The 27,843-nt window shown below is 44.9% G+C and overlaps 3 protein-coding genes across 4 annotated transcripts; 2 read left to right on the top strand and 1 right to left on the bottom strand.

Annotated features, from left to right (window-relative positions):
- Nucleotides 1-15: 15 nt before the first annotated feature.
- On the bottom strand, nt 16-13,429 carry HARS1 (histidyl-tRNA synthetase 1). Its single transcript, XM_030869383.3, has 13 exons — nt 13,254-13,429; nt 12,885-12,974; nt 7,764-7,883; nt 5,477-5,572; nt 4,711-4,836; nt 3,973-4,080; nt 3,723-3,821; nt 3,405-3,498; nt 3,060-3,187; nt 2,722-2,964; nt 1,360-1,476; nt 1,013-1,159; nt 16-613 (listed from the first exon to the last, which is right to left on the bottom strand). Exons 1-13 carry the CDS (start codon nt 13,341-13,343, stop codon nt 542-544), a joined length of 1,530 nt encoding a protein of 509 aa, XP_030725243.1. The 5' UTR covers nt 13,344-13,429; the 3' UTR covers nt 16-541.
- Nucleotides 13,430-13,474: 45 nt separating this feature from the next.
- On the top strand, nt 13,475-20,658 carry LOC115860022 (histidine--tRNA ligase, mitochondrial). Of its 2 annotated transcripts, none has more exons than XM_030869378.3 (13): nt 13,475-13,790; nt 15,001-15,075; nt 15,478-15,597; nt 15,707-15,802; nt 16,497-16,622; nt 16,728-16,835; nt 17,077-17,175; nt 17,496-17,589; nt 17,917-18,044; nt 18,137-18,379; nt 18,537-18,653; nt 19,835-19,981; nt 20,398-20,658. In XM_030869378.3, exons 1-13 carry the CDS (start codon nt 13,572-13,574, stop codon nt 20,455-20,457), a joined length of 1,632 nt encoding a protein of 543 aa, XP_030725238.1. In that variant the 5' UTR covers nt 13,475-13,571; the 3' UTR covers nt 20,458-20,658. The 2 variants fall into 2 exon arrangements, with proteins under 2 accessions (XP_030725238.1, XP_030725239.1); XM_030869379.2 differs by having other exon boundaries at nt 13,561-13,790; nt 14,922-15,075.
- Nucleotides 20,659-22,008: 1,350 nt separating this feature from the next.
- On the top strand, nt 22,009-27,446 carry ZMAT2 (zinc finger matrin-type 2). The gene is made up of 6 exons (XM_030869386.3): nt 22,009-22,074; nt 22,405-22,498; nt 23,716-23,839; nt 25,084-25,157; nt 25,602-25,747; nt 26,406-27,446. Exons 1-6 carry the CDS (start codon nt 22,057-22,059, stop codon nt 26,547-26,549), a joined length of 600 nt encoding a protein of 199 aa, XP_030725246.1. The 5' UTR covers nt 22,009-22,056; the 3' UTR covers nt 26,550-27,446.
- Nucleotides 27,447-27,843: the final 397 nt, after the last annotated feature.

The raw sequence follows: 27,843 nt of genomic DNA on the forward strand, positions 1-27,843 counted from the left end.
GTGACACAGGCAGGCTCCAGTGGTTGAGGCATTTTATTGGACCTTCCGCGGCGGCTGGTTGTGGGAAGCGTTCCTTCCACCTAGTTGTAGGGCCCTGCCGAGGAAACCATCTTGGGCCCGTTCCCCGTGGCCCACCCATTTTTGGGTGGCCATTTTTGCCAGTGATTACCAATAAAATAATCATAATAAAAATAAAAAAGTGGGCTTCCCTGGTGGCGCAGTGGTTGAGAGTCCGCCTGCCGATGCAGGGGACACAGGTTTGTGCCCTGGTCCGGGAAGATCCCACATGCCGCGGAGCGGCTGGGCCCGTGAGCCATGGCCGTTGAGCCTGCGCGTCCGGAGCCTGTGCTCCACCGCAACGGGAGAGGCCACAACAGTGAGAGGCCCGCGTGCCGCAAAAAAAAAAAAAAAAAGTCTCTGTTATGACCACTCTTCAGGTCTTCCTGTTGGGAAGGAAACGTGCAAAGCTGCTGAAGTACATATGCAGAGTTTTGTCTTAGCCTTAAATAGTGCCAGTCCTACTTTCCTCTGATAGTTCAACTCAGCAGATGCAAAGGGGCTGGCTTGTTTTCCTTCTGATTTCCTCCACGAGGTCTTCTCTTCGGACGTCCACCTGGCCAGGATGGAGGAACAAGGTGGTATGAGCATCTTGTGTTCCACTGCTCTCTGAGCACCCATGCCTTCCTCTAGTCATCAGGCCTGGCTCAGCTGGGCGCAGGAACCCAATCAAACACCTCAGGGGAGACAGCGCTTCTTGGGGGAGGTGGAGAGACACAGGGTATATGTGGGGATGGAGATTTTACCCTACCATGACCATAGTAACATATTACCCCCTTAAGTCCTTTAGGACTGGGCGTTAATATGAATGCCAGGCTTTTGCTTAGGTCTTGAATGGGCCTTGGCCTTGGTCTAGCTTATGTACAGTAACTTTCGGCCTTGGTCTGCCGAAATGGCATACATTCCCCATCCCTCAGCCTTCCCCATCCCTCAGCCTTCCTGTCCACCTACTTACCTCTTCCCTGCTGGCCACCGAGCGGAGCTTGATGACCCCGTCCTTGAGCTCTTGCTCACCAATGATGGCCACCAGTGGGATGCCTGCCTCCTCACAGTACTGCAGCTGATTCAGTAACTTGGGGTTCTTCTTGTAGAGCAGCTCTGCCTGCAGGGGACCAGGGAAGGAGATGAAGGCTGTCTTCTGCAGACCTCTGGGACAATCTCCTTGGGGCCCAAGTTGGCACCTTTCTCTGACCTTCACCCCAAGAAGCCACAGTAATGGCAGGGCCACTATGGATAAGCTTTTATTTCGTTTGTGTCCAGCACTCCCAAATTTGCTGCCACCCTGGGGCTTGCCTCCTCTACCTTGATCCCAGCATCCCATAACTCTGAGATGAGCTTCAGTCTCTCCTCCAGCAGCTTCTTCTGTGCAGACGCCACAAGCACCTGTGTTTCTGTGGTCCGTACCTTCTCCTTCACGGCCTAGGGAAGAAGCAGTTAAGAAAGAACTGGGCTACCCTTTACAACACCTTCAAAGAGCAAACAGAGCAGGCTCTTGTCAGGAGTCTGAGACCAGGCCCAACTCCACCAGGGCAGGCTAGTCTTCTCATCTAGCAATTGGGCAAAAAGTAGCTCTTAGAAGAATAAGAAATGAACTGACTGGCTTGTACATATGACTTGCCAGAATTAATAATGGAGGGCAAAGGTAGCTTATGTACAGTAACTTCAAGCTTATCTCCATCTAGAACCTTATGCATCATAAGTGATATTCTGAGCTCACCCAGGCAATCCAATCACCCCTGGCAGTCCTAGTTCCCACAAGGAGACTGTGTCTCTTATGCGTCAGCCATAGGGCACGACTTGGGTGGGGGTGTGGATGGAGGGGAGGAAGAATGCTGCTGCTGTCTCTTTTTCTGGAAAACTATTCCCATTGTTCTTAAAACATAAGATGCCTACTGGAACTGTGACCTCAATTGGAAAACACCAGTGGGTTCCACTCTAGAGAAAAGGGTGGGAGCAGTGGGAAGGTTACTGCCAGAGCATTACCCGAGGGATGAAAGGCAACCAGCCACTTAAGAGCAGTAGCAACAAAGGTGGGCTTGAGGCCAAGAAGGGCTTCCTTCATATTACTCTAGGTGCTAGAGAGTCAGGATAACCATCTGAGGGATCCCACAGCCTCAGATACACGCTTCCCACTTAGAGACAATATCGCAGAGTGGTTGGAAGCAAGACTTTGGAGTTGGACTGCCTGCATCCGAATTCTGACTCTGCCACTTAAACCTCGGGCAAATTATTTTATCTATAATCTTCAGTTCCCTTGCCTGAGAAATGTAAATAATGAAAGTAGCTACCCTCAGAGGGCTGTTTAAGAGTTTTATTAGACAATGCGTGAAAAGCACTAAGCACAGTGCCTAGCACAGAGTAGTAAAGTATTAAGTGTTCTGTATTATGAGGAAGATCCAGGTCTTTGGATATACTGGCCTAGATTCCTGACAGCTCTGAAGGAAGTAGGGAGCAAAGGATTTTGTGAAGAAAGAATGATCAAAGATCCATCAAGCTGGCCTATAATGGGGTGGGAGTCTGAAGGACAGCAACAGTCTTCTCTCCATTTCTTTGCAAAGATGCAACTTGCCCAATGCAGTACTAATTGCCCCCTTAGAGATCAAAGAAGATAGCTCAGGTGCCACCATCTGCCCAGAATGTCTTCCACCCAGCCCCAAGACATACCTCCAGCCTCTGCTCCACAATGGAGAAGATCCGCTCTACCCCAATGCTGAGCCCCACGCATGGCACCTTGCGCCCTTTGGGATCAAACATGCCCACCAGCCCATCATAGCGCCCTCCAGCTGCCACACTGCCCACACCCAGGGGCTCTTCCCCTGCCTGGGCTGGGGGCTGTAGCAGCACCGCCTCAAAGATCACCCCGGTGTAGTAGTCCAGCCCTCGAGCTAGGCTCAGGTCGAAGGAGATCTGGAGGGATAAGAACATGGTCAGCAGCAGATGAGGATCAAAGGCCTCCAGCCCCGGAGCTCAGCTAATAAGGCTCCCATCCCAACCTGACTCACCTTGTCAGCAATGCCAAACAAGGTCAGATACTCAAAGAGCAGCTTCAGGTCTCCCAGGCCCTCCAAGGCCTGCTTGTTTTGGGACAATTTAGGATCCTGGAGCAGCTGTTCCACCAGGGATACCCCACCTGGGGAGACAGATTTGTGAGCCAGACTGACAAGAAGAAAAAGATAAGGGCTTTACCTTTTCCTCTGGATTACACATGTATGCATGTGTGCATACACACACATGCATTCCCTTTCCCTCTGTCTCCAGTGCGCATGCGCGCGCACACACACGGAGGAGTTTGGCTTTCGCTTGAGGGCAGTGGGATGGCTGCCGGGGAGGCAGGGTTTGTTTCTCACCATGCTGCTGGACGTAGTCCCCAATGCGGTCAGCCACCTCAGGTGCCAGGCCCTTCTCTCCCACCATCTCACTCTTTACTTCCTCCCAGGACACCTGAGCAGACAGATACCAGTCAGGGAACCCTGGGCAGCTTCCCCAGTGCAGAGCAAGTGTGAGCCCTTCTCAGGGTGTGGTCTTAAGCAGAAGCTGCCCGTCAACCTATATCCTGGGGCTAATCTTCCTCTGTGGGCATAGAAGCAGGGCCCTCTCTCTCCTTTTCCATTTCTCAGGGCAGGGTGGGATCTGGGAAAAGAAGAGTCAGGTGTTTGGGTCATTACCTTGTCCAGCTTGTCCACTGAGGAGCAGATGGTGCGGAACTTGCTGTCAGGAACACCACAGACGGCAAACGTCCCATCTAGGATGCGCCGATCATTCACCTGCAGCGACCCAAGGCATAGTGAGAAGAGGATCTCCCTACATGACCCTCGATAGCCTTGGACACTTAGGCTACTGGTTCCTCTGCACAAGGACCTTCTCCTGTGAGAGGCCAGGCCCAGCTTTGCCCTCCCAGCCCCATTCAGCTCTGACCTTGACCAGGAAGTCGCCTATCTGGAGTGAACTCAGGATCTCACACATTATCTTCAGGCACTCTGCATCAGGAATCATGGGGTCAAATTGCCCAGCAATGTCAAAATCCTGTAGGGAGAGGGCTAGCTAGAGGTCCTCAGGGGTTTAACCTTGAGGGAGGACTCCTGGGAGCTCTGCTTTCTATGAAGGAGGCCTCTTTGCACTCATGCGCAGACCACATTCTTCATTCTCCGTCTGACTGTCAGCCCAGAGCAAAACCCCAGTATTCCTGGGTCTCTTACCAGTCCTGGTTTTCTTCCCATCCACAGGGCTATTCCTTCATTATCTCACTCATCTATTTTTCCTTATTTCCTTCCACTGTTGTGGGAGCAATTATACGGCCTTAGTCCTTTATTCATTCAGAAGCTGTGCCACCAGTCTGTGTGACAGTACCTCAAATCCAGTTTCCTCATCCTTTGCTCTGATCCTATCACTGTGGTTTAATATAAAAAGCCCTGGACCAAGAGTTCTAGTCCTAACTTTGCCTTTCTTATCCCTATGATCTCTTCATCTTGCTAAGCCTCAAGTTTCCTCAGATAAAATGAGGAGCATAATCCCTGTCCTGTATATGAAAATACTAAAGAAATCTTAGGGTTAGCATTATCTGGGGCATCTAGATTTTTCAGGACACCATAAGTACTCAATAGATTCTACTGGCTCAAGGGAGGGCCTCCTTACCCATCCTGCCCCCATACTCACACACTGGTAGAATTCCCGATATCGGCCTCGGGTCATGGCTGGGTTATCCCGCCGATACACTTTTGCTATGTGGTAGCGTTTAATGTTGGTCAGTTTATTCATTGCCAAATACCGAGCAAAAGGAACCTGATGACAGAGAGTTAAGGGGAAAGCCCCGCCTTTCAGAGTCTGGAAGTTGATTATCATCACCAACAGAAGCTGGGGTCTAACCGCACCCTGTGTGGGTAAAACCACCATCTGTAAGATTAACAGCATTTCTGAACATCAGCAAGAATCAACTTTGTTACCATACAGGGCAGCTGAAGTCTCATAAAATATTAAGGCTCTTTTGTTTTTGGGCCATGCTGAGCACAGCATGGGGGTGGGCAGATTGGCCAGGGAGCAGAAAAAGGGCCCCAAGTAGGGATCTCTAAGCAGATAATTCTCTGACATAGCTTGGAGATAAAGGAAACGTGCTGTTGGTCAATTAGGGAGAACTCTGTCCACCAGCCAGGGCAAGGGAGACATATTCTGAATCCAGGGGATTGTTGGCAGAGTCAGAACTGGACCCTGACATAAAGCTGAGGTCTCACTCAGGATTCAGAAGCCTTCAAAGGCTAGCTATGCTCTGTTTGGCCAAAGCCCAGCTCCTGGTTTAGAGAAATAACTTCCCTGACTGCAAGATGCATTATATTTGATCCCACCTATATATAGCTGCCCCCAAACCTGAGGCTAGAAAAAGCCCCAGCCCAGTAAGGGCCAATACATCCAAAGTTTAAAAAGATACAGTGAGGTCATAGCGAAGAGACAGCAGCTCCCCACCTTGGTCCTTCAGGTCATAGATAAGCTTAGAGTCTTCCCCATACTTTCCAGTCAGTGTTTCCTGGAGAAAACATAAAGAAATGTGACCATAATGATAAATATAACAATTTGAAAGGAATTTTTAAAAACAAAAACCCACCATTCTAACTATGACTGATTTCAACTTATCTACATTTCCTCTGTTCTCTCTCCCAATGTTTCCTTATTTGATGTAGTTATAATCAAGGAGATACCAATTTGGTTTTCTGCTTATCACATTTCCATTTTGTGACAGAGCTGAAGTATTATTTTTAAAAGCTGCATTGGGAGTTCCCTGGCGGTCTAGTGGTTAGGACTGCGCACTCACTGCCGAGGGCCTGGGTTCAATCCCCGGTTGGGGAACTATGACCCTGCAAGCTGTGTGGCATGGCCAAAAAAAAAAAAAACTGCATAATATTCTAGTGAGAAGAAGCTATTTCCTTCCTTCCTAGTGTTACACTGATAGATGTTTAGGTTATTCCTACTGAAAAAAAATTCCATAGCATTTCAATAAATATATTTGGGTACACAGTTTTTTGTTTTGAATATTTTTTTGAAGTATAAATGCCTAGGAGTGGGTCATTAGATCAACAAAGGTAAATGTTTTTATGACGGCCTGAGATTTGAACACTGTCAAAAGCCAAAACTGAGAGTCCTTGCCCTGTGATGTCTTCAACAAGATAACATATTTCACTACCAGACTGGCAAAATTCAAAAAACCTGAAAATTCCCAGTGTGTAGAAAATAGAAATACTCATACAATGGTTGGTGTTATGGCCAGAGAATACAGTGGTTGGTATTATGGCCTGAATTGTGTCCCCTCGAAATTCATATATTGAAGCCCTATTCCCTGCACCCTCCTGGCCCCCATAACCTCAGATTGTGACTCTATTCGGAGACAGGGTCTTTAAAGAAGTAATTAAGGTAAAACGAGGTCATTAGGATGAGTCTTAATCCAATATAACTCATGTCCTTATAAAAAGAGGAAATTTGGACACAGAGGAGGGAAGATGATGTGAAGACATAGGGAAAAGACACCATCTAAAAGCCAGTGAGAGGGGCCATAAGCAGATCCTTCCCTCATGACCCTCAGAAGAAACCAACCCTGCTGACAGCTTATCTTGGACTTCTAGCCTCCAGACAATAAATTTCTGTTCTTTAAGACACCCAGTCTATGGTATTTTGATATGGGAACACTAGCAAACTAATATAGTTGGTAGAAATAGGAATGAGTACAACCATTTGACCCAGAAATTCTACTTCTGTGAATTTACCCTGCAGATAAATGCCCACTAGTACCAGACATTGTTCTAAGCCCTGTGTATACATCAGTGAACAAAGGCAGTCCATGCCCTCATGGATCTTCTATAGTAATGAAAAGAGACAGGCAGTACATTAATGCAAGGGAACAAATTAACATAACTTTTGATAGTGATAGCTTCTTTAACGGAAATAAAATAGGTCAATGTGATAGACAAGGGCTGCTTTAGACAAGGCAGTTGGAGAGGAGTATTTGAGGAATGGCATTTTAGTTGAAATCTGAAATCAAAATCTGTTATGTCTAATTTACTCTGGAATTAAAGTCATGCAGAGAGCTAGAGAAAAAGGAAGTTCAGCAAGAGGGAAGAGCAAGAACAAAGGCTCGAAGATAGAAACATATTTAGTATGTTCCAGGAATAGAAAAAGACCATGGTAGCACAGCGGGCAAGGGGAAGAAGCTCATGAGATGAGGTGGGAAATGTAGGCAGTTGCCACATCATGTAGGGCCTTGTAAGCCTGAGTAAAGAGTTTGGATTTTATTATAAATGCATTGGGAGTTACTGGGTTTTAAGCAGGGAGGGATGCAAAGAACTGTTTTTTAATAGCAAAGAACTAGAAACAACCTCAGGGTCCATCAATAGGAGACTGGTTGCATATTTATCCTTTATATGTTCGATTCACATGTATCTAGGAAACATCTCAAGTACAGGTGCCATGGAATTCAATGTAGCCAGGAGCCATAACAACTTCCACCCCTGAGAAGGGCTCTCTTTTGGATGCTGCCGGCCACAACCAAGGTAAATAAAAAGCAGGGCCTCTTTCTCTATGACAGTCCTGTCCCCCTTCTCATGGAGAAAATGACAATCTTTGTCTGCAACAAGAGAGAGACCTTTGGGCCTCACTCTCTTGCCATCCTCTTTGTTGTTTGTATACCCATTATTCCACCAGGCAATTTCTCCTCATCCACCCCTCACCTTTAGTTCAAACACAGGTGTATCAATTACTTCTGCACCGTGGCGCTTGAAACAGCTGATGATTACATCAAACACCTTCTCCCGAACTGCCATCTGCCGGGGACTGTAGTCTCTTGTGCCCTTGGAGTCAAAATCAGCCAGAGAACCAGGGATGGGGTTTAAAAACAAAGAACAGTAAGGTCTAGAAATATAAAAGCATGACTTCAATGATGGCGAATGAAAACCCTGCCCCAAACTTAGGTTTTCCTACAGGTCACTGAGTTGTAAAACAAGTACAAACAATTCCCTATTAATTACCACACCCATTGCTCTCACCCTTCTAAATTCCAACCCCGTTTTAGCTTGGTTCTATCTTCTAGAATTCTTGGAACTCTGTTCTCTGAGAAATTTTCCTAAACTCATTTTCTGGGAAACAGAACATTCCCCTGCCTAATAGAAAACATCTACCTGATGACAGGCATATAACCAACTCAAACTGGCTTAATGAATTGAATTCCAAATTTTACAAGTAACGTTCTCTCCCAACATACCTTAAAAGGAAATCCTAATAAATACTATTTTTTCTTTCTTTTTTTTTTTTTTTTTTTTTGGCGGTACGCGGGCCTCTCACTGTCGTGGCCTCTCCCGTTGCGGAGCACAGGCTCCAGATGTGCAGGTTCAGCGGCCATGGCTCACGGGCCCAGCCACTCCGCAGCATGTGGGATCTTCCCGGACCGGGGCACGAACCCGTGTCCCCTGCATCGGCAGGCGGACTCTCAACCACTGCGCCACCAGGGAAGCCCTCTTTTTTTTAAAAAAAATTTATTTATTTTTGGCTGCATTGGGTCTTCTTTGCTGCACGTGGGCTTTCTCTAGTTGTGGCGAGCAGGGGCTACTCTTCGTTGCGGTGCGCCGGCTTCTCATTGTGGTGGCTTCTCTTGTTGTAGAGCACGGGCTCTAGGTGCGTGGGCTTCAGTAGTTGTAGCACGCGGGCTCAGTAGTTGTGGCTCGCGGGCTCTAGAGCATAGACTCAGTAGTTGTGGCATGCAGGCTTAGTTGCTCCGCAGCATGTAGGATCTTCCTAGACCAGGGCTCAAACCCGTGTCCCCTGCTTTGGCAGGCGGATTCTTAACCACTGCGCCACCAGGGAAGTCTCCACTATTTTTTTCTTTAATTTTTTTCTGATAGCCCTATGACAAGGGCTAAGTTAATGAATTTGAATGTGTTGAGAAGTTAAGTCATTACTTAAGGCCATTCAGCTGGTTCCTGGCAGTCGGTACTAGAACTCTGTTCTTCCAGGTCAGAGCTTCTAGTATGGGCTTTTATATGCTACTCACAAGTACGACCTCTTTGGTCTCAGGACCCCTTTACACTCTTACTATTTACTAAGGACCCCAAAGTGGATTATACCTATCAATATTTATCGTATTATAAATTAAAACTGCAAACATTTAAAAATATTAATTCACTTAACAAAAAGAAAATCCATTACATGTTAACATAAATAACATTTTAGGAAAAATGTAACTACTTTCCAAAACAAAAACATCTGGTGAGAAGAGTGGCACTGATTTACATTTTTGCAAATCTTTAATGCCTGGGTTAATAGAAGACAGCTGAATTTTCATATATGCTTTTTGCATTCAATTCTGTTGTGATATGTTGTTCTGGTTGACTATATAAAGAAAATCTAGCCTTACAGAGATGTGTAATTGTAAAAGGAGGAATATTTTTAATAAACTTTTCAGCTAATTGTAGATATTCTTCTTAAACTACACCAAAATCCAGAGGGAGAGCTTCTTAAGGATTGGTTTGCAATGTGGAATCTGAAAGTACATCAATGAACTTTTCACATTGTTACATTAAAATCTATTATAAGGTACCCAGAATTCACAGAGACAGAAAGTAGAACGATGGTTACTAGGGGCTGAAGGGAGGGTAGAATGGGGTGTTACTGTTTAATGGGTAAAGAATTTCAGTTTGGTATGATGAAAAAGTTATGGGGGATGAATAGTGGTTATGGTTGCACAGCAATATGAATGTACTTAATGCCACTGAACTGTATACCTAAAAATGGTTGAAATGGCAATTTTTATGTTATGTATATTTTAGTACAATTTAAAAAATATCTGTTACTCTATCTTGTACTTTGGATATGCTACGCAGGCACAATTTTATAACATCATGCATTGGTCATTTAGAAAATATTTGTTCTTTGATAACAGTTACACAGATCTTCCAAATGTTGATATGCCTCAGTATACAATATCAAAAAACCGTATTTGTTCATGTCACCATAGATCTCATCAGGAAAGTCTTCAAGTATTGAGAACCTGTCAAGCTCATGGCGGAAAATACAAGTTCTAACATTGACTTGAACACTTGAATTTTATCGCTGGCAACAAATACTGTTGAATGTTTTCCTTGAGGTGACAAGGCTCACTTTGTTCAGTTTTGTGAAAATGTCTGCCAAATATCCAAATCTTTAACACAATAGTTTATCTTTCAGTTTTTCTTTCAAATAAAAAAGGTTTTCCATGAAAAAAGTAGCTAGTTCAGCCTACAGTTCACACATGGCACAGCATTTTTCCTACTTTGGAATGCAGCAGACGTGCTTTATCTGTGCTTTCCATTTCATCATACAGAGTATTAAAAAACAGTGTACTCAAGGGTCGATATTCAATAAAATTAATAATTTTTACTGTTTTATCAAGGACATTCTTAAGTGAAACTGAATCTTTTTTTTTTACTGTGAGTTCACGAAAGTAAAGAACATAATGGTTATTAGTACAGCTCAGTGCCAACATCTTAATTTGTGCTAAGACACGAGCAGTTCTACACACCAGTGCTTTTGCACCTTCATCGCAAACGAAGTGAAAGGCAAATAACACTATGAAAATAATTTTGACCAGGAAGGTCCCTTGAAAAAGTCCTTTCCCCATAATACTGAGTTTTCTGTTAATTATGAATCACATGTCAAGAAATGTATTTCAAAAAAAAAAAAAAAGAAGAAATGTATTTCAACAAACTAAGTGGATATTAACTCTCCAGTATATTCTCATTTTCTTGTTTTTTTAAAAACATCTTTATTGGAGTATAATTGCTTTACAGTGTTGTGTTAGTTTCTGCTGTATCTCATTTTCTTTTAACATTAAATTATGGAAATTTTCCAACACACATTATAGAGAATAGAACACTGGACCACCCCACCCTGTGTTTATTACCTACCTTCAACAACTATCAACATCTGCTATTCTTATTTTATCTAAGCCCCAATATTTTTTTTTCCTGCAGTATTTTAAGGTAATCCCAGATATCATATACTTTCATCCATAAATATTTCAGTATAATTGTCTAACATATAAGGATTAAAAAACAAAACACTACAATACCTTCCTTACAACCAATACAACTTAACAGCAGCCCTTTACCTAGTGCCCAAGTACTTGGTTGATATGTCTCATGTCTATTTAATCTGCAACAGTTTCCTTTCCTTTTTTTTTTTAAAAAAAATGTCCTTTATTTGTTGAGGAAACTGAGTCATTTTTCTGAAAGAATTTTTCTCATTCTAGATTTGGTTAACTGTATATTCAATGTGGTCATTTAACATGTTCCTCCATTTCCCATATTTCCAGTAAACTGGTAGTTAGGTAAACTGGTAGTTAAGTCTGAAGACTGATTAGATTCAGGTACAATTCTTCTTGGCAAGAATACTTCATAGGTGGTGCTGTGTACTTCTTATTGCATCACATCAAGAGGAATATAATGTCTGGTTGTCCTACTTTTAGTGAAGCTAAGATTGATCATTGGGTTTAGCTGAGGTCAGCCTGATCTATCATAAATCCCCATTAATCTTTTCACCCAATAGTTTGAATAACTATTGATGGTCACTGCCTTGGGGTTTTACACCATCTCTTTAACTTTTTTTTTTTTTTTTTTTTTTTTTTGCAGTACGCGGGCCTCTCACTGTTGTGGCCTCTCCCGTTGTGGAGCACAGGCTCCGGACACGCAGGCTCAGCGGCCATGGCTCACGGGCCCAGCCACTCCGCAGCATGTGGGATCTTCCCGGACCAGGGCATGAACCCATGTCCCCTGCATTGGCAGGCGGACTCTCAACCACTGAGCCACCAGGGAAGCCCCTCTTTAACCTTTGAAATGAGTTATATGTAGAAAGGAATAGCTCAATGATTTTAGGAGCCCAAAGAATTACTCTTAAACAGCGACATCTCAACATAAGGAAGACAGATCATCTCCCCTCTACTTTGGAATTAAATTTCACATACATTCATTGAATACCTATTTAGTCCCAGACTCTCAGGTTAAATAAACCATGTGAATAATGAAAAGTCAGCAATAAATGCAATAACAGAGATACTTATGAAGTGCCAAGGGAACCCAGATGATAGGTAAATAGTTCAGTTTATAGAACTTACAGAAAGTGGCATCTGAACTGAAATCATGGTGGTTGAGCTAGGAATCTCCAACTTCATTCCATTGTACTCTCCTTCTCTATTTGGTTCTAGTCATAAAGGTCTTTTTATAGTTCCTGGAAACTACCAAGGTTCTTTCTCACTTCAGGATTTCCATACCCTACCTGGACTTATCTTCCTCACACTCTTCACCCGGCTGTCTTCCACTCATCTATTAGGTCAGCTAGTCTATCACTTCTTCAGACTTCCCAGTTCTCCCTTATTTTTCTCAGAGCATCCTTTTTACTTCTTTACATCACTTAACACAATTTGTAGTTACATATCCATGTGTGGGATTATTTCTCTTAAGTCTGTTTCCTTCAGTAGAATGTAAGCTCCCTGAGGGCAGGCTATATTGTTCACCACGGTACACTCACTGCTTTGTACAGTGCTAGGCACACAGTAAGCACTCAGTAAATATTTACTGAATGAAAGAAGGAGTAGCAGTAGCAGGTAGACTCCCCTAAGCACCCAGCTGGCCTAGCTTCTGCCATCACTTTGCCATCCCAGAATGACTCAGAGTCCAATCCAGCTTGGTGCCTACAACCAACTGTTGTTTCCTCTGCAGGATTTCAGATCCTCCTCAATGACCTGATTCAGAGAAGCAGGCATATATGCGTCCTTGTGAGTGGAATTAGGGACCCTCTCAGAGGCTCCCTAAAGGAATATTTACCTTGGGGGTTTTGAGCACAAACTTCTGTTTCCCTTCATCAGGGCCCAGTTGTGCCTTCAGTTTCAGTAGTTTTGCCACCTCCTCCTCGATCTGTGGAGGGAAAGTAGGCGCTGGGCTACCACATCTGCCACCCCCTCCCTCTTCCGTCATTCATTCAGTATCCCTCCCTCAGCAGGATGTGGGGCATATCTCTCTCCCAAGCCTAGCTTTGCTTCTCTCGGGTCCTACCGCAGCTACCTCCCCACCCAGCCCGTCCTCCTACCTACAAGTCCAGTCCTTTCTTCCACATCCCCATCCTCTGTGCAGACCACTCCCCGCTCTGTTCTCCCAGGCCTTCCTTTGTCCCCTCTCCTGCCTCCTGGGTCGTACCTGCTCAGCGCTGGCCTTCTGCTGCTTAAGGGCCCGCACGCGCTCTCCCTGAAGTCGCACCAGATCCTCCAGCGTCGCACGATCAGCCATACTGGTTACCAACTGGAGCTGACTACTGTCTAGATAGGTTGTGTGGGCCACAGCTTCAGCTTGGATGACTTCCGGCTATCGAGTCGAGGGCCCGCACGCCTAGAAAGCCACCACTCAGTACAACAATCACTTCCGGCTCCTACCGGAAGTGCGGGAACTGGGCGGGAGCCTGAGAGGGCTGGAGCAACCCTCCGGAATTCAGGAGGTGTAGAAACGCTCACCTCTTCTATGGTGCTCCGGCTTCGCCTCTACAGCGCCCTATACCCTTCCTGGGGTCCTATCTGCCTCTTTCCTAGGTCCTTTGCCTCGTGTTCCGGAAATCCTGCCTCCTGCTGCACGATGCCCCAGCTCGGACTCCTACATGGGAGGGCCTGGGCTGTGCTGTTTGGCCAGCTCCGGCGACCGCCCGGTGCTGTATGCATCAGGGCAGTCCATTCTCATAGCCAGGTGAGCCAGACTGAGATAGCTCTGGTCTGTCGGGGCAGGATCTCCAGGTCTGAAAGCATAGACTCGCGGCCTGTACTCCCGCAGTATTAACAGTCGGTTTTTTATTGAGTGCCCACCATGTACCGACACAGAGCTAAGGCCTTTTAGGATGCTTTGTCATTTAATCATCATAGCAATCTTGAGATGTTGGGGTTATTATTTCCGTTTTACAGTTGAAGAAACGGAGGCTCCAAGGTTAAATGACTTATCTATGGCTACATAGTAAGGGAGCATTTTAATATAGGTCCACAGTCCCTTATCTGAACCTTTTGGGATCAAACACATTTAAATTTTTTTAAGCAAAATATATGAATATTCCCACTAAGTGAGATGACTAACGGCCATAAGTAGAGTGAGTTCACATTAGAATTTACCTCAAAATTTTTAGTTTTCAGAGATTATGGATTCTTAGGAGGGGTTGTGGGCTTCAACTGCTGTCCTTTGGAGCACAGAATCTGCCAAAGTATGAACTACTACACGCTCTATATTTCTGGAAGGGCATACAGCCTGCTGGGGATAATCAAAATCACAGATTCTGTTTTACCTTGGGAATGACACTTTTGTGTTCCTAGTAGATGCTTTGTGCTATCATGAACAACAGAGCTCAGATCTTTTGTTATTTGCAGTCACAGCATCCTACCAGCCGGCTTTTTTTTTTTTTTTTTCAATCAGGAAATCCATTCCTTTTCATTCCACAGGCATGTTCTGTGTTCTTGGGCTGTTTCTCTTCTGTCTTCCAGTTACTTTTTCTCTATCTCCAAACCTAATGACCATTACTACCTTATTAACAATTCTTAGTTTTTGCTCTTTGAGTAGGAACTGAGAACTGGAGATCCTACTAATCCCTACTCCTATATGGTTAGTGGTGGTAGTCTTGGGTTGCTTTGTGCCTTCCTTGTTTTTTGCTGGTTAAAGTTTTTCATACTTTTAAAAACTCCAATTATAGTGAGGAAGCTTGTATGGTAAACATCTGATCCCATATGTATTACATATATGTTGCAGATACAACTGGGTTTTTGGAAGTGGGCTGAGATTGGGATAGATTAGATAGTGTTCAGACTTCCTGTTGCTCAGGGCCAAAAATATTTTCAGGTTGGTGGTACACAGGGCCAGAGATACCACACGTTTGGCCAGTATTGAGAGGAGCCATATCTCACATTTCTTCTGCCAGGTTGCGGAGGCAGCGTTAGCAACCCAACTGAAACCACATCAAGAGAAATCAAATTTTATTATCAAGACCCCAAAGGTAATGCCCTTTGCCCCACCCTGTCTGTTAGAGTGCCTTGGAGTTCTGCCCTGTGCTTCTCTTCCTGACCACTTTTAATGTTTTTGTTTTTGTTTGTTTGTTTGTTTTGGCTGTGCCGCATGGCTTGCGGGATCTTATTTCCCCGACCAGGGGTTGAACCCAGGCCCTTGGCAGTAAAAGCGCAGAGTCCTAACCACAGGACCCCCAGGGTATTCCCTATTTTTAATTTTTCACTATTTCACTAATTCTTCACTATTCTTGAGATACTGGGTGGGGCTCATAGTCGTCTGAACTCAAAGAGATTTCAACTCCAGACCTTAGATTATAGATATAGTTTAACTCTTTGTCTTAAATGGACTTGTCTTTGTCTTTGTTTTCACTCTGGCTCCTTTTGGTTTCTAGGGCACCAGAGATCTTAGTCCCGAGCAGATGGTCCTGAGGGAGAAAATTCTTGATATGGTTGTTAGCTGCTTTAAACGTCATGGAGCAAAGGGGTTGGATACCCCGGCATTTGAGCTAAAGGTAAGAGGAGAAAAAAAATGCAGGAACCCCATTTCTTTCCCAAAGGGCTTCTAGCCTATGTTCTGGAGTCCTCCTTTTAACCGTGGCACTTTCTGTTTGACCCCTGCAGGAAATGCTTACTGAGAAGTATGGAGAGGACTCTGGGCTCGTCTATGATCTGAAGGATCAGGGTGGAGAGCTATTGTCCTTGCGCTATGACCTTACTGTATCCTTCTAAGTACGGCAGCCTGACTTACCTCTTTCCAAACCCAGAGGTCATTCTCTGATAACGGGACAGGAGTGACTCTGGGACCCTATAGGTTCATTGGCAGCAGCCTTTACTTCAAGTTTCTTCCAGAAGGCAATTCTGCCAGCAGAGCCTGGCCTGGAGCTCTGTCATTTAAGTTTATAGTGTGTCAGACTCCCTTGAGGAAGCTTGCAAAAATACTGATTCTTGACCTCTAGCCCCAGATTTTCTTAATTCTGTAGCTGGAGTGGTGTTCAGAAATCTGCATTTTAAATAGATACCTGGATAATTAAGATGCAAGTGGTCCTTGAACACTTGAAGAAACATTGATATAGAAGTTGTAGGCAAATCCAGGTTCTGAAGCTTGACTCTTCTGAGACAGTTGAGACTTGATCTGAATGGGAGGGAATGGCCCAGACTTGAAGTTCTTGGATCATTTCTATCTCTGCTTCCCCTGCTTTCTACCAGACTTGCAGGGATTCCTTCATTTGACACTATTCAGTGTTTATTGATTGCTGTGCCTTGGTGATAGTGGGAAAGGAGGCAGAGAAAGTCCTTGTTCTAATCCTAGTGGATGAGATCCAGTTGATAGAGGCCCAGTCCTCCCTAATGTCTTTCCACTCGGGCTAAGCTCTGGATGTAGTATTCTTCCTCCTTAACCTATTTATGTGAGGTCCCTTTTGCTCGTTATCTGGCCATGAATAAAGTGAAGAAGATGAAACGCTATCATGTTGGAAAGGTGTGGCGTCGGGAGAGCCCAACCATAGCCCAAGGCCGCTACAGGGAGTTCTGCCAGTGTGTAAGTGACCTGATGCAGGCAGCGTGGTTTGATAGTTCTGGGGACCACAACCTAGGAACTGGCTGCTCACTAATTTTTTTTCGCCCGTCTTTTTCTTTGCTGTAGGACTTTGACATTGCTGGTCAGTTTGACCCTATGATCCCTGATGCAGAGTGTTTGAAGATCATGTGTGAAATCCTTAGTGGGTTGCAGCTGGGGGATTTTCTCATTAAGGTGAGGCCAGAGCTGAGGACTGAGGGGAGAAGTCTGGATTTGGCCTAATGCTGTTTGAAAACATAGGTGACCCCAGCCATTAAGCCTGTAGCTCTAGGACTTTCTTAGTACAGGTGTTGCATTTTATACCCTGTGGAATTTCCTTACTATCCCTTTTATGAGTCAGGCAAGTAGGGACTGCCATTGTTTTGAGGGAGAGGTCATTCATAAACCACTTGGGTCACTTCCATTGAGTTCACAGGTCAATGACCGGCGGATTTTGGATGGGATATTTGCCGTCTGTGGTGTTCCTGAAAGCAAGTTCCATGCCATCTGCTCCTCGGTAGACAAACTAGACAAGGTAACAAAGAAGACATGCTTCAGTAGATCCTATCAGAGTTTCTGCCCTGCCTTCAAATCTATATATACCTTTAGAGGAAAATAAGGAGATGGTGGCTGGAAGTGAGCTATTTCTGGGAGGAAGGTAAGGAGACATTCTGAAACGAGACCTGAGTTTTGCTGTGCAGTGGAGATTATGGCTGGAAATCCTAAGCTGCCTCTGACTTTGCTGAGTAGAGTGTTAGCTACTCGTGACATACATAATGAATGAAATGAGATGTCCTTTTCCATTAAGAGAAAGAAGGATCTTGGGGCTAGGCTAATGTTTGGGTGTTTGTGCAGATGTCTTGGAAAGATGTGAGACATGAGATGGTGGCAAAGAAAGGCCTGGCTGCTGAAGTAGCTGATCGAATTTGGGATTACGTCCAATGTCATGGTAAGAATCAGTGTTTTCAGAGGTACATGATAGAACCAGAGTGAGGGTGATAAGTGTATAACTTCTACGTCTGAAACAGCTCCTTTTCATAAATGTGCTAAGTTCCAGAGCCTGGTTTTAATTTAATAACCTTTTTACTTACTGTAACCAGTTATGTCTTTAGGTGTCAAAGATGGAGGCAGAAGAGGAGAATCTGGTCATATGTGATCAGTATCTTTTTTTTAAAGAAAATGAGGAGGACTAGCTGGAGCATATTAGGGATAAATTTGGATGAAACACATCTGGGTGTATAACACAGACATTATTTCTCCCCACATGTCTCCCCAGGAGGGGTGTCCTTGGTGAAACAAATGTTCCAGGATCCCAGACTATCCCAGAACAAGCAGGCCCTAGAGGGCTTGGGAGACCTGAAGCTGCTATTTGAATATCTGACTTTATTTGGAATTGCTGAAAAGGTAAGCTGGGTAGGGAGTGCACCTCCTGCTGTGTCTAGGGCTCTCAGGGTCCTGAGTCTTGTCTAAGACTGACTATAACCTTGTTCCCACAGATCTCCTTTGACCTGAGCCTGGCTCGGGGCCTGGACTACTATACAGGAGTGATCTATGAAGCGGTGCTGCTACAGACCCCAGCTCATGCTGAGGAGGAGCCACTGAATGTGGGCAGTGTGGCTGCTGGTGGGCGCTATGATGGGCTGGTGGGCATGTTTGACCCCAAAGGCCACAACGTGCCATGTGTGGGGCTCAGCATTGGGGTGGAGCGGATCTTCTCCATTGTGGAGCAGAGGATGAAGGTAGGTCCTCGGTAGGGTTAGAGTAGGGCTGCAGACCTTAAAAACTCTCATGTTTCTGGAAGTGCAGTTGGACTGTTTTTCTGATGATTGTTTTGTTTTGAATTATTGGTGCAAAGGAAGTTTTTATTAGTTTTACCTTCTCTCTCTCTTTTACTAGACTTTTGGTGAGAAGATACGGACCACAGAGACCCAAGTGTTTGTGGCCACACCACAGAAGAACTTTCTCCAAGAACGGCTGAAGCTAATTGCAGAGCTTTGGGATGCTGGGATCAAGGTATAATGGAGCTAATATCCAAAACATCTAGCTATATGTGGAATTCATGCACCAGGCCCACTTCTACCTTATGCCTAAGGTGGAACTCAAGATCTTTCTAGTCTTCACTAGTGTGTCTTCATAGGGTATGAGGGTGATCTACTTACTTATTTGGATATGCCTGCTCCTGGGGTTTGAGTGGTATGGTCACTTCTTTTTTTTTTTTTTTTAACATCTTTATTGGAGTATAATTGCTTTACAATGGTGTGTTAGTTTCTGCTTTATAACAAAATGAACCAGCTATACATATACATATATCCCCATATGTCCTCCCTCTTGCATCTCCTTCCCACCCTCCCTATCCCACCCCTCTAGGTGGACGCAAAGCACCGAGCTGATCTCCCTGTGCTATGTGGCTGCTTCCCACTAGCTATCTATTTTACTTTTGGTAGTATATATAAGTCCATGCCACTCTCTCACTTTGTCCCAGCTTACCCTTCCCCCTACCCGTGTCCTCACGTCCATTCTCTATGTCTGCATCTTTATTCCTTTCCTGCCCCTAGGTTCTTCAAAATCATTTTTTTTTCTTTTTTAGATTCCATATATATGTGTTAGCATACGGTATTTATTTTTCTCTTTCTGACATACTTCACTCTGTATGACAATCTCTAGGTCCATCTACCTCACCACAAATAACTCAATTTCGTTTCTTTTTATGGCTAATATTCCATTGTATATATGTGCCACATCTTCTTTATCCATTCATCCGTTGATGGACACTTAGGTTGCTTCGGTATGGTCACTTCTAAGTCCCCTATTCTTTTTTTGAAAATTAATTAATTATTTTTTGGCTGCATTGGGTCTTCGTTGCTGCACGCAGGCTTTCTCTAGTTGCGGCGAGTGGGGGCTACTTTGCGGTGCGTGGGCTTCTCATTGCGGTGGCTTCTCTTGTTGCGGAGCACAGGCTCTAGGCGTGCGGGCTTCAGTAAGTAGTTGTGGTACATGGGCTCAGTAGTTGTGGCTCACGGGCTCTAGAGTGCAGGATCAGTAGTTGTGGCGCATGAGCTTAGTTGCTCCGCGGCATGTGGGATCTTTCCGGACCAGGGCTCGAACCCATGTCCCCTGCATTGGCAGGCGGATTCTTAACCACTGTGCCACCAGGGAAGTCCCTAAGTCCCCTATTCTTTCTTCACCCTTTTCAGGCAGAGCTGATGTATAAGAACAACCCTAAACTACTAACTCAACTGCACTACTGTGAGAACACGGGCATCCCACTGGTGGTCATTATTGGTGAGCAAGAACTGAAGGAAGGGGTCATCAAGCTCCGTTCAGTGGCCAACAGGGAGGAGGTGAGTGGGGGCAGGCAGAAATAGGAGGGACCAAGTGTTTCTACTTTTCTTAGATCCTTTAAGAAATATATATCTTTTGGCTGAGAAAATATCTCCAGGGTTAATCGTGATAGAGATGAATGAGCACCCACCCTAGGCAACCATTATAGCCGATGATTGGTTGGGTGGGCAAAAGGACAAACGAAATCTCTATGGGTATTTCAAGACTCATCAACAAAATAGACATAGATCAGGTGTTTGAATCCCTTTAGTCTTGAGGGCATACATTCTCCAGGTCAGGTTGAAGCACATACTCCTCCCTACTGGTTGCATAAGTAGTGGGAGCAGTTGCACAGTTAAATGAATCCAGAAAAGTAGTGGCTAAGGAACTAGTATCACTCTCTAGTTTGTCACATGAGAGTTCTGTTATGTTTCAGGTGGCCATTACACGGGAAAATCTTGTGGCTGAAATTCAGAAGCGACTGTCTGAGTCTTGATCCTTGCCTGAATGCCATCTGCTGCTCTTTGTAGAAAAGGTTTCATCTAGGACTGACTTCCTGAGGGACTTCATAACTGCTGGCCAGGATGGGTGACAAGTGCCTCTGCATCCTTCATCCTTCCTGGGTGCAGAACTGTAGAAGGCCCTGAGGACTCCTGGGCTAGTGTGAGCAGCTATTCTGCATGGGCGCAGATGGCTGGTACGTGACAGAGACATGCTCTAACATCCGAGGCAGATGGCAGGTTTGAAATGCCACTGAGTGCTGCCAACAGGTGCTGAGATGGTTGCTATGAGCAAATCTCTGGGAAAGTCACCTCAGGTTGAGAGGATTCTGACCATTGAGATCAAAAGTCAAATACTTAGCCTTCTGCTCTGGCTTCTGAGCCAGTTTCTGGGAAGTTTGTCCATAACCTGCCCTTGGCCTGTCCAGGTAGTTTTTGGGAGACAGCAAAGAGTTGGGCAATGACTGTCTTCTGTTTTGTTTGAGGACAGAGATGCTATCCCAAGGGCATAGCAGTGCCCATATTGATGTGGCATCTCTCTAGCCCATCCATTGTTAATAATAGCAGGGTGAGGCTGTCTGTTTAATAATCTTGAATGTTGAACTTAATAAGTGACCTGACAAGATTGAGATCTGATCTTTTGAGATTTTGGAGACCATTAGCTGTGCCAGAATCACTGCTCTAACTTCCATGTCCTGCCATGGAGGTGCCTGTTCTAGAAGTGGTTGTATAATATATTAAATAAAATATTAAATATAGTAGTTTGGATAATTTGTTACCAAGGGATTGGTTTGCATAGGCCATGGAAAACGCTTGAGTGTACACTGGAGGATTCTGTGAGCTAGGAGTAACCTCCCTGGGGTGATGTTTCTGTATTCAGTGAAGGGAGCAGCCACAGTTCCCCTTCCCCCCAACTTGGAGATACAGTCACGTCACTAAATCAATGTATAGTGAGATATCTGCTAGAGTTCTTCACCCTAGAGTGTTGTTGATGACCGACCTTCCCAAGTCCCATCATGTTGATTAAACTGTGCACTATAGATTGAATGACTGTTTCTCAGCTGAAGGAAAAATGAGTTAACCAAAGTTTGATAGCATTGCTTCAAGATAAAGAGACAAGCCGCAAAAAGCGCTTTGCATATGTGCGTTGGAAAGGCTGCAGCCTTTACAAACAGTTCAGCGCTCTTGGGGCCATAGTTTTAGTGCATCTAGAGCCCCTATAACGGCGCTTCAGCCTTAAAGAAGGTTTGGAAATTCTTGGCAGTGCACGCAGGTTGATTAGATTAGATCAGAGAGCACTGATCCGAATCTCATTTTCCTCTTTGGTTAAAAAGACAAGTTGAATCTACGCTTGTTTTGAAAGCCACGGCAAAAACGTTTCCAGGCGCCCTTACTTCCGTGTTGCTTCAAACTTTCCTTGCGCATGCGCTATTTCTTTGGCGCGGGGGCGGGGCCGACAATCCTGTTTTAGAAGCCCTCCAGTGCTTAGCTCGTTTAGAACACGAGAGTCTAAGCTTATTGGAGGCAAGCTTGCTTTACGGCTCAAGGCCGCTTTTTACGGCATTTTCCGGCTTCCCATTCACTTCGAAGTGAAGATGGCGTCGGGCAGTGGGGTAGGTGTTGTGTGTGAGGAGGCTTGGGGTGGGGGGTCGGGGGTGGCTTCTCGGCGCCGAGTATTCTGCACCCGATTGACTTCCCGACACCTCCTCGCAATCTAATGGCCCCAGTTCAAGAGCTTCTTCGTAAGGCCCTGGCACAGGGTCAGCGGAATCGGGGAGGGCTCTGGTTGGGGTCCTGAGGCAACCTCAGCCTCCTGGTGCTGTCCGGAGAGGCTTCGCTTTCCCCAGGTCCCGGGGCCGCCTTGGCAGCGAGGACGCGCTTCCGTTTTTCCAGGAGTCGGACACGATTAGCGACGAATCTCAAGCGCTTTTTCCTCCCCCCAGACAAAAAACTTGGACTTTCGCCGAAAGTGGGACAAAGATGAATATGAGAAGCTCGCCGAGAAGAGGCTCACGGAAGAGAGAGAAAAGAAGGATGGTGGGTGCCTTCTCCATCAAGTGTTAAGTGTATTATAGAGGCGATGCAATGGTTGGAGAGTGGGTGGGGAGTTGAAATGCGCTGTCCTCATTTCTTGTGTAACCTTTGGCAGAGCATTGCCTCCCTGGTCCTCAGTTTCTTCAGGTATGAGAGCGAGGAGATGGACTGAAGTGCTTTTGAGGTGCTTTCCAGCTCTGTGATTCTGCTTCCTTGCCTTACCTTTGTTTGGCTCATTTCGTACTTTCCTCAAGTACAGAGAAGAGAGTGGGATCCTTACTAGTGACAGGAGAAGGAGTATTTTGCTGCTTTGTATTATTGCTTTTGAAGAGCAGCAGGGAACATGGTATTGTTTAACCTAGCGCTTAGTGCTGTTCTCTGTGCGTTATACTATGTCAGGGAGTTGGTGCTTCTCTCCTAGAGATTCCACTGTATAAAAAGAAACGTCTTATTTTCTCATCTGTTTTCAAACTGTACATTTTTCTTCTGCTTTACTTCTACACCACGTTGCATAATCTAACTTTTGGTTTTTATGTAACTTGTACAATAGTACTTGACATATAACAGATATTTCCTAAATGTTGGTCCCCTTTAAAAGTTTTCCCAGCTCTCAGAAGATTCCTTTCTGTTTTATGCTTGGGATATCTGTTTGAAAGCACTATTGAGTGGTCTTACTCTTCTTTTAAAAGGTTGCTTTTTGTGAAAATTCAGAGCTCCTCCCTTCAATTCAGTTAATTAATGAATAAAAAATATTGCTTTTAGGGGCTTCCCTGGTGGTGCAGTGGTTGAGAGTCCGCCTGCCAATGCAGGGGACATGGGTTCGTGCCCCGGTCTGGGAGGATCCCACATGCCGCGGAGCGGCTGGGCCCGTGAGCCATGGCCGCTGAGCCTGCGCGTCCGGACCTTGTGCTCCGCAACGGGAGAGGCCACAACAGTGACAGGCCCGCATATCGCAAAAACAACAACAACAAAAAACACATTGCTTTTAGACTCGTTGGATTTGAAGTGGAGGAAAGATGTAGAGAGTTAGGGATTGCTTGTCATTTTTTCTGTGTTGAGCTTCTCCTTAGCTGCTGCTAGAAGTGACTGTTGTGTCCCTTGCTTCAGGTTTCAAAAAGACATGAAAGTAAACCTCAGGATTTTGGATTTCACGCGTTTCTTTTCCTTTCTGGTTAAGGAACTCTAATAATGAAGGGACTTCCTTCCCCATTATATTTCAGGAAAACCAGTGCAGCCAGTCAAGCGAGAGCTTCTCCGGCATAGGGACTACAAGGTGGACCTGGAATCCAAACTTGGGAAGACAATCGTCATTACCAAGACCACCCCACAGTCTGAGATGGGAGGGTGAGTGGCTTTTCATCTTTCTCTGCAGCCAGGAGTAAGTCTAATAAACTGCGTTGGTTTTAGGAAGTGTTGAGCAGGGTACCTGGCCTTAGAATAACAACCTTGTTTCCTGTAATTCCATCCATTGTCCTCCAAGGTCTCAAGTTAACATAATAGTGTCTCTAAGAGGGGTCACTCTGTAGGCGTCTTCATATTAGCACTGTAACTACTTCTTAATATCTTAAAAGGGATTATTTGTTCTCCTGCCAGAGGAAGAAATGAACAAAAGGACTACTGAGGAGATTTCTAGGGGAGAAATTAGGTGAAGCTAGAATGGAGCCCAGGAGCTGTTGATGGTGAATAAAGGGGGTTGAGGTTCCAGACTGGCTGCAAAGGTTGTAGCTGTTATGGATTTCCTGGTTGTGCACCTTCCTCCTAGACCAAGGCTATAACCTTTAGGAAGAAGGGTCCCACAAGAACTCTTCATCTTTTTGCTCACCACTACCTCTCTGTCCAGTTAGGTTTTCCAGCAGGAACATAACACAGATAACAACGAGTGACACTTTTCTGAGCTGCTTCTCTGAGTAAATCCACTGTTGTCCTTCCTCTTTGTGTTAGTTATCTATTGCTATTTAAATTAATACATTAACCCAGTATTTAGCAGCATAAAACAATGGATAGCTCACAGTACCTGTGGGGAAGTAACCTGGGAAAGGTTTACCTAGGTGGTTCTGGCTCAGTGTCTCTCACAAAGCTGTCATCAAGGTGTCTGCTGCGTCTGCATTCATCTGAGGTATAAGTGGGGCTGGAGGATCTGCTTCCAAGCTCTGTCACGTGGCTGTGGTTTGGAGGCCTCAGTTCTATGCTCCATGGGCCGCTCCATAGTGCTGCTCACAACAAAGCAAGTGACTTCCCCAGGGCACGTGATCCTCGTGAACAGACTAAGACAGAATCCATGTTTTTTTATAACCTAATCTTGGAAGTGACATAGAATCACCTTTGATACATTCTATTGATCACACAGACTAACGCTTGTGCAAATTGGGAAGGGCCTATATAGGGTAGGAATACCAGGAATGTGGGATCATTGTGGGGGCCATCTTGGAAGTTGGCAGCCACACTCTTCCAAGAGCCAAGGCTTTGTGGAAATGAGAATGCTGCTTCTAAAAAGAAATTTTACCTAAAAATAATGAGTTTTTTGGTTGAAAACGATAAAATCCTTACAACCAGATGTGACCATAGTGCTATTTCTTTCTGTTTTCTAGATACTATTGCAATGTCTGTGACTGTGTGGTGAAAGACTCCATCAACTTCCTGGATCACATTAATGGAAAGAAACGTAAGACTTGGAGGTAGTTTGTGATTGGGGCTGGATTTGAGTTTTGGAGGTGGGGTGCGGGAAAGGGTAGTTACTATTGGGCCTCTTTTTCAGTGTCTGGGGAATTCTCTAGTTGCTTCAGCATAGGTCATTCTTTACTTCATTATTTAATGTTTCTGGGGTCCATGAGGTATCTGTTCTAAGCTGTCAACAAGCCCAGACCATGGTCTTCTCCAGGGCCCAGCTGTCCCTACTGGTGTGCATCTGCTCAGTAAGGGTAATTGAAAGCTGCGTATATCTTGTTATCTGGGGCTGCTGCCAGGGAAATTTTTTTTAGCCCTAATTATTTTTACTGTGTGTTTTATGAGTCTGTTTTTTGTTTTTTTTTTAATGTCAGGAAAAGACTTTTTGAGGGACTTAGGATGTCTTAACAACCTTACCTTCTTCACTGTTGACCCTACCCAGATCAGCGAAACCTGGGCATGTCTATGCGTGTGGAACGTTCCACTTTGGATCAGGTGAAGAAACGTTTTGAAGTCAACAAGAAGAAGATGGAAGAGAAGCAGAAGGATTATGATTTTGAGGAAAGGATGAAGGAACTCAGAGAAGAGGTAGGCTCTCTTCCTCATTCCACTTCCATCCCCAGAGGAGAGTTGTATCTCCTGCATTTCTGTACATTAAGGGGGACATTTATTGCCCTTGTTTGGGACTCATAATCTGAAGGAAATGGCTCTAAACCTATCCTTTTTTTCTGGACTCTCTGGGCCATACTTTTTTTTTTTTTTTTTTTAAACTACAGGAGTGATTAATTAAATGCACCTAGTCCCCAGCAGGCCCGTGGAACCAGGCTGACTGGGTCAGAGTTCTGTTTCCTTCACATACTGGCTGTGAATCTTGGATAAGTTATATAACCTCTTTGTGCCTCTGTTTCCTCATATTCAAGATCTTAGTATATAATACACATAAAGCACTTAGACCAGTTCCTGGCTTGTACTCTATGCCCCAGAATGTTAGTTCCTATTATGTGGCTTTACTCCCATCACCTTGTTAAGAACTAGAGATGAACTGGGATGTAGGATTGAGAAGTGCTTTCCACAGGCTAAAACTTCTCTTTCTTGTCCCTTATGATCTTTACTGTGGCTTTTCCTCTGCTCTTGAAATTTTACTTGTCTTTAATTATTTTATTCTAAAGATAGAAAGGAAGCTCACCTATCTCTTTCAACATTTGGCTCACGAGTCTGAACTGATTCTGAGTGATTTCCCTTCTAGGAGGAAAAGGCCAAAGCCTACAAGAAAGAGAAACAGAAGGAGAAGAAAAGGAGGGCTGAGGAGGACTTGACATTTGAGGAGGATGATGAGATGGCAGCTGTGATGGGCTTCTCTGGCTTTGGTTCCACCAAGAAGAGTTACTGAGGCTTTTTATGCTTGGCTTTTTGCCAGGCCTAACTTTGTGTGTGTGGGCGTCATCTTTTGGGAGGTACTGGGGAAAGTCCTTAAGAGTGGCAGTGGGGAGGGCTAGAGGGTGGGTGTTTGTGGTTTCCCTCTACCTTGGGAGAGAGCACAGGATGCAAAGGAATGTGCTGTGGCATGTTCCTTCAGCCTCAGTATTTCACTGGAGACAGAGGACGTCTGATCATCTGAGTTCCCAATAAAGAAAAACCACCTCTTCTGAGGCTGCTTTCCGGAAACTCCCCTTGCATCTTTCCCTCTTCATCTGTCCATCTCATCTGAGCATCCTACATTTACCCTGTGTTCTGCCTTTGTTTTAATTTTTACTCTTGCTTAGCCTACAGCAGAAGGGTTCTCTGGGTCCCCAGTTTCCAGTTGATAGCATATCCTTGCCTGGCCCCTCCTTTTGCCATTCTCCCCCAGTCCCGCCCCGTGGTTCTCCGGCCACCTGTGCATGCATGTGTACTTCTGCCTGGGTCATTGGTATGTGCGGGTGCGTGTGCATGAAACTGTCACATAGAGGGAGCCTAAGCTAGAGCCTCAGGAGCATTGCTGCCTTGGGGCCTGGTGTTCTCAGCTTCCTCAGAGCATGTAACAGGAAATTAAATGGGATGAGTGTTTGGTGTGGTTTTTGTCTGGTGAGTTTTTTAACCTTTGTTCTTCATATGTAAACTGTTCAGCTTTTCCTATTTGTTTCATTTTATTGAGGATTACTCTGTTTTTGTCTTCCTTGTAAGCAGGCTCTTGGAAGAACCTGTTTGATGCAAAAAAGAAAAAGGAGAAAACCTCATATGGGAGCCCTTGGGTCTCAGAGGCTGTTCAACATGTATAATAAATAGCATTGACTGGGCCTATTTCACATTTGGTGGGAACATCCCATATTCTTCCCTGTGTATTGTTTTTTCTTCCCCATACTTATTCTTCTCCCTTCATTTGAGCCCTGTCACTTTTTTTCTAGGTGCCTTCAACACGAATTATACTTTACTCTGATGTGATCTGTGTCTGGAGGAGTGTGAATATAACTTTTCCTGTAATTTTAGCCTCCTTTGATCTTCTGTTTCTGGAACAGCAGAGCTCAGGGTTGAAAACTTAGTGTTTTCCTAACTCTCTGCAGTTAGGCTAGGCACAGGGTTACTCGGTGTTTGCACTGTTGACATTTTGGGCTGGGTAATTCTTTGTTGTGGAGGCTCCCTTGTGCATTGTAGGGTGTCTAGAGAATCTCTAGCCTCTACTCACTAGTTGCCAATAGCACCTTCTC

The sequence above is a fragment of the Globicephala melas genome, chromosome 3, assembly GCF_963455315.2.
Source record: "Globicephala melas chromosome 3, mGloMel1.2, whole genome shotgun sequence".
Classification (NCBI taxonomy): domain Eukaryota; kingdom Metazoa; phylum Chordata; class Mammalia; order Artiodactyla; family Delphinidae; genus Globicephala; species Globicephala melas.